The 5,812-nt window shown below is 53.3% G+C and overlaps 1 protein-coding gene across 1 annotated transcript in view; it reads left to right on the forward strand.

The window, feature by feature from the left end:
- The window catches only part of ABCC6 (ATP-binding cassette, sub-family C (CFTR/MRP), member 6), a 41,052-nt gene that overhangs the window by 17,356 nt on the left and 17,884 nt on the right, over positions 1-5,812 (forward strand). The window contains exons 11-15 of the mRNA XM_004691743.1: positions 146-238; positions 2,031-2,234; positions 3,302-3,448; positions 4,178-4,265; positions 5,636-5,711. Of these exons, the coding sequence (XP_004691800.1) occupies positions 146-238; positions 2,031-2,234; positions 3,302-3,448; positions 4,178-4,265; positions 5,636-5,711 (608 nt within the window). The remainder of the gene's footprint in view (positions 1-145; positions 239-2,030; positions 2,235-3,301; positions 3,449-4,177; positions 4,266-5,635; positions 5,712-5,812) is intronic.

Consider the following 5,812-nt stretch of genomic DNA (forward strand, 5'->3'; position numbering starts at 1 on the left):
TATGTGAGGTATGTCGTAGGCAGCCAGCCAGAGGGACTTCAGCTCCCCAAGCCTGGACCTCCCTCCTGTTCTGCCCAAAGCCCCCAGGGGTTCACAGCTGGGTTCCGGGAGGTGTCTCACAGCACCCTGCCCCCTCTGTCTCCAGCTTCTAGGGCCCTCTGCCCTCACCGCCGTTGCTGTCTTCCTGAGTCTCCTCCCTCTGAACTTCTTCATCACCAAGAAGAGGAACCACCATCAGGTTTGGCATCTGGGAGACAGGCCAAGCAGGAAGTGCAGAGGGAGCCCGCCCATGGGCCCTGGGAGCCCCCTTGGGTGCGGAGAGGGAGGTGGGGCGGGGGGGGGTGGCTTTGCCCCCCCACACACCCATCTTAGTGAACAGCAGAAGCAGCTCCATAAATACAAGTAGCCCCCTGCTTTTCACAAGTTCACCCCCCTACATCCTACTGACTGGAATAAAAGTCTCAACAGGAGTTAGGCAAGAAGCTGAATAGGAATTCAAAGTGGGGATTGACAGCTGGGAAGCAGCCGACAGATCTTACTCTATGAGCACTGTTTTGGCAAGCACCAGTTTGAATTCAGCTTCCTCGCCTTGCTGCGGATGAAGCAGGAAGCTTCCCTGCTTCCCTTCCTGATCTTAGGGCCTGCTACTTCCCGGGGGCCTGCTGCTTGGGGGTGTCTGTTGCTTGGATTCTGCTGCCTTGCTGGAGTAGAAAGTTCCCTCAGCGGGCTGCTTGTCCACAGTAGTAGCTATGGGTACTTTGACCCCTTCCCTAACTATAAAGAATGCTTATGCTGCGATGGATGAGACCACAGGTCCCTCACAGGAAACCTCACTATTCCTGTATGTAGGTGCTCAGCCTTTTGGGACTGATCCCACTGAGCCCGCCGGTATGACAAAGTTTCTCTGGGAAATCGCCATACCATGGAGTGCTGTCAGGAAGAGTGAGTCACTGATGGCAAGAGCATCTTGGCGGGGGCTTCTGGGTCCCCTCTCTAGGTTTCCATCTTTCAGTGGATCTTGATCAGATGTTGATGCTAGGAGAGAAATGCTGGGGTGACCACTGTCCTGGTTTTTAAAGGCTGCACTGTTGAGACACAATTGGTCCAGATGTCCAAATCTTCCTTATCTGGCTCTTTGGTCACTAGTGGGTCATTTAGCACTGGTTTTGCAGCAGCCTTTCTAGAAGCTGTAAGAACGATCCCTTCCCTGGACTACTTTAGACAGGCCGTGTCTCTCGCGGCTTTCCTGTCCTTACTGTGCATGAGTGTGGCTTTAGGTTGTATGTGTTATTTAGCATGATTTGTAAGTTATTTTGAGGGTCTGCAAATGCCCAAGTTTTTCTCCATATAAATTAATGGTGATCGCTTTTTTGCTTTGTGCCTTTTCAGCTTACAGAATGTTTCACAGGAATGCTCTGTGTTTGGATTGCAGGGAAAACCTGTATAGAATGAACTAAGAAAGGAGGTAGGGAAGGAAGGTGGGGAAAAGAGGGAACTTAGACAGATAGATCGATCTTAAAAACATTGCTTCTCCAGCCTCTGCGAAGACATTTTCCACACAGCCACACCAGGGAGAAACACAGTGGTCCCCAAACTCCTCTGCTTGAGCTTCAGGCCCCAGTGTGGCCCAGCCGCCTCCCCGCTTAGTCCTGTACCTTTTCCTAACCATGCTGGGTGTCCTCCCAGACGTGCTGTTCCCTCTGGCCTCCCCTACTTGCCTGCACCCACCCATTCTCTGCATACTGAGCAGCTCTTCACCCTCTTAGAAGTAGCTCAGTTATTACCCCCAGCTCCGAGAAGCCTTCCTGGTAGCACCATCCTGGAACAGGGCACTACCTCTATTCCCTGGGCTTTGGGCACACCTGCAGGTGGGCCAGGTGCAAGGTGATGGTGGTTTGGACCAAGACTGGGGGGGCAGATGCCTGGTCTGGAAGTAGAATCCACAGGATTTGTGGACGGGCAGAGAAGTTGCACAGAAGAATTCTAGCCTTGTCCTGGTCTTCTCCCCCTCTTTTTCCTTCTTGTCCCAGGAAGAGCAGATGAGGCAGAAGGACTCTCGAGCACGACTCACCAGCTCCATCCTCAGGAATGTGAAGATGGTCAAGTGCCATGGCTGGGAGGAAGCCTTTCTGGAAAGAGTCCTACGCATCCGGAACCAGGAGCTGGGGGCACTGAGGACTTCTGGCCTCCTCTTCTCTGTGTCTCTGGTGTCCTTCCAGCTGTCCACATTTCTGGTGAGGTCACCTGGTTTCCCAGAGAACATGGGCTGGGAGGGGATGCGGGGGTGATGAACCCTGCAGATTCCAGAACCCATCATTGCACACTGCACCTGCTTCCTGCTCTCTCGAGGTCCTGTTTTCTGCAGTGGTAGTGAATCAGATCATTCTCTGAACATGTCAGCAGCCACTAAGGTGTGACTGTGGTTTTGCTAAAAGTTCCAGACATCTGGAACCACAGTTGTCACAGTTGTCAGGGAGGGAGGTGACAGGTGTCAGGAAGGGAGGTGACAGCTGCGGGAGCTGCCTAGGTAGAATCCTAAGTCTACCCTACTGCAGCACCCACCAACTCAGTGCCTGTCCTGTCCTCCACCAACTTATTCCACAGAATGCTATGGGATTAACCCTCTTAAATCATAGCACAAACAAACCTACAATCACCCACCAGTGCTTCCAGAATAAAACCCAAGCTCTTCATTAAACATTCAAGGCTGGTGACAAAGGAGTCTTCAGCCATCCTTTCTGGAAAGATCTAGAACCGCAGGGCCATCTGCTATGACACCCGACATCACCGACACAATCAACACTCAAAAACACCCAGTACCACAGCTTAGAACCTGCGGGGTTCCCCAAAAAAGGGTGCCCGGATCACCACTCTACCACATGACCCTCACACTGCATGATCATTACACTGAGTGACCACGACACCAATGACACCTAGACCCAAAACACCACCACCACCTAGGCCAGAACCACGCTGCCTAGTGACATCTAGCACAGAGCCCCTGCTACCCACGTGCTGCGGATCCTGCAACTTCAGTCATCTTCCAAGGGAGTCTAGAACCACGAGGCCCACACACATCTGGAAATGCTACCAGGATGGAAAACCATAGTGTCCCCTAATGTTGAGAACCCGGAATTTCTGATTCCTAGAGGAGGGCCGCACACACACACACACACACACACACACTCCTTCCCTTGTAGCAGAACTGGGGTGAGCTCTGGGTGAAGGGTGGGCTGGGCCACGGGGCCCTGGAGAGTCACCACCTCCCTCAGCCCTCAGGCTCACCCCTGCGTCTCCCCAGGTGGCACTGGTTGTGTTTGCCATCCACACGCTGGTGGCCGAGGAGAACGCCATGGATGCCGAGAAAGCCTTTGTCACCCTCACTGTCCTCAACATCCTCAACAAGGCCCAGGCTTTTCTGCCCTTTTCCATCCATTCCATCATCCAGGTGAGGAGAGGAGAGGCTGTCTTGGAGGAGACTTGCAGGGGTGCGGCGCGCTGGGCCCAGACTCTTCCCACCCAGTCAGTAGGGGAGGAAGGAGAGGGGCGTGGTGGGAAAGAGGCAAAGACGTGGTGAGGAAGGAGCAGCGGGAGGCCAGAGCAGCCGCAGGCGGCCTCAGAAATGTGGGCAGGCTCTGTCCGGAGTGGGAGAGGCTACCCAAACCCCCACCAAACACACAGCCCACTGGCCCCCTGATTCCACACGCAAGAATCCACACCAGTTTCCCTTTTACACTAAACAACTTACATTCTCTCCCTCTATTGTATCTACTCACATTTTGCCTTCTTGATGAAATGGCATAAGACCAGAGACCACCTGACCAAGCTGCCATTATGTAAATGGCCGCCTCTCGGGCTGGGAGTGAGGCGCCCCAGTGGCCGAGTCTGGCCTCACTCCGATGACGATGACGCTACTGGAAGAGGCAGCTTCCACCTGAGTCCTGCCTGCAGAACACAGTTGGATCCTTCCAATTTCGCTGATGAGCGGGGGGGTTGTGGGAGTTCACCCCTCTACGTGCTTCCTTATCTGACACCTGGAAAGCTTGGCACCAGTGCCTTACAGATGTGCAGGCCCCAGCAGACGGGAAGCTGTTCCCATGCACGATGAGGCACTGACACCCCGAGCCTGGATCTGGGTGCTGGCGGGAGCCCGTGACCTGGGCTTTGGTTTCTCCAGGCTCGGGTGTCCATCGACCGCCTGGTCACCTTCCTCTGCTCGGAAGAAGTTGATCCTGAGGCTGTACATGCAAGTCCCTCCAGATGCCGTGAGTACTGGGACAGGAGGAGGGATGAGTGAAGGGAGCTGGGAGCCAGCAGAAAGCCAGGGTCCCCGCTGGGGGCACTGCCAGATGGGGGTGACTCTGTAGATCCTGCATCAGTGTGTTAATCAGAAAGAAACTCGGGTGCCGCTTTTGACCAATCACTCACACCCCGCAGTTAAAGAAGAACCAGCCCACCCAGGTAAAACAGCCAGTCCTGGGATCACAATAAAAACTGGATCACAATAAAATCACAAAAATAGGGTGGTCAGGACCCTCCTTGGTGGCATAAGGCATTAAAATGCAGCACTCTGAAGCATGCAGCCACTGCAGCACGAGTTTAATCCTGAGCCAGGGAGTGACCCATGGGCGCAGCAGACCTCTCCTGTCTCCCTGCTGCTCCCCTCAGCAGTGGATTTCAGGAGATGGGCCTGTTCTGCTCCCCACTCTGTCTCTAGGGAATCATCTCACCCCTCCACACCTCTGGTCTGTACCCTAGTTCTTGCATGCATCAATAAGTTAAGCTTTAAAGAAAAAGTAGGGTGGTCACATCACAAATAAAAACACAGAGGGTTCCTAAGTAAATTGGAATTGCAGATTAATTAATATTCCCAGAGAATATTATTTAGTACAAGTATATCCCATGTGATGCTGGGAATAGACTTATACTAAACATTATTTATTATTGACCTGAAATTCAAATCTAACTTGGCATGCTGCATTTTATCTGGCAAACTTCCCCTAGAGACCACCCAGCCCAGTGTGCACTGCTGATTAGGGGTAGCTGCTCGGGACTCAGCCAGAGGAGATTCTGACTTAGTGATGTGAGCCAGGGCTTGAGAGTTTTTAAGACTCTGTAAAAAAAAAAAAAGAAGAAGAAAGAAAAAATGATGTATTTATTTATGCATACAGGAACTGGGACTCAGGCCAGAAGTGCGTGAGGTGAGAGGATTCCCCAGAGACAGAGTGGGGAGCAGAACAGGTAGATCTACTGAAATCTACCTCTGAGGGGAGTAACAGGGAGACAGGAGAGGTCTGCTGTGCCCTGTGGTTCAGCTCCCTAGCCGGAGATCGAATTTAGGCAGTGGTAGTGATAGTGCTGAGACTTAACCCCCAAGCCACCAGGGAGGCCCCTCCCCTAAAATTCTTTATAAACATAAGCATGTGGCTAATCCCCTGAATTATACAGTAATCATCTGATTGGGCGGTGGGGGACGTGACCACCCCAGGGTGACACACAAGCCAGTATGTAACCGGACAGTTCTCAGTAGCGAGATCTGCTACTTCCTTCTGGGGCAGTGCCGGGAGCGGGGGGATTCCGGGATGTGGGCGCCCGTCAGGAGCATGTGGCATAACTGGCCTTGTGTGCCTTGCAGCTGCCGGGGAGGATTGCATCAGTGTGCGCGAGGGCACCTTTGCCTGGACTCGGGAGAGCCCCCCCTGCCTGCACAGGTACAGACTGGCTTCCTTGCACCTCCTTCCGGCTTGTAGAGCGAAGAGGTGAGAGGCTTCTGCCACTCCCCCCATGAGAGAAGAGCTGGTGTGGGTCTCCA

This window comes from Condylura cristata, unplaced genomic scaffold (genome assembly GCF_000260355.1).
Source record: "Condylura cristata isolate star-nosed mole 26May11 unplaced genomic scaffold, ConCri1.0 scaffold00032, whole genome shotgun sequence".
NCBI lineage: Eukaryota > Metazoa > Chordata > Mammalia > Eulipotyphla > Talpidae > Condylura > Condylura cristata.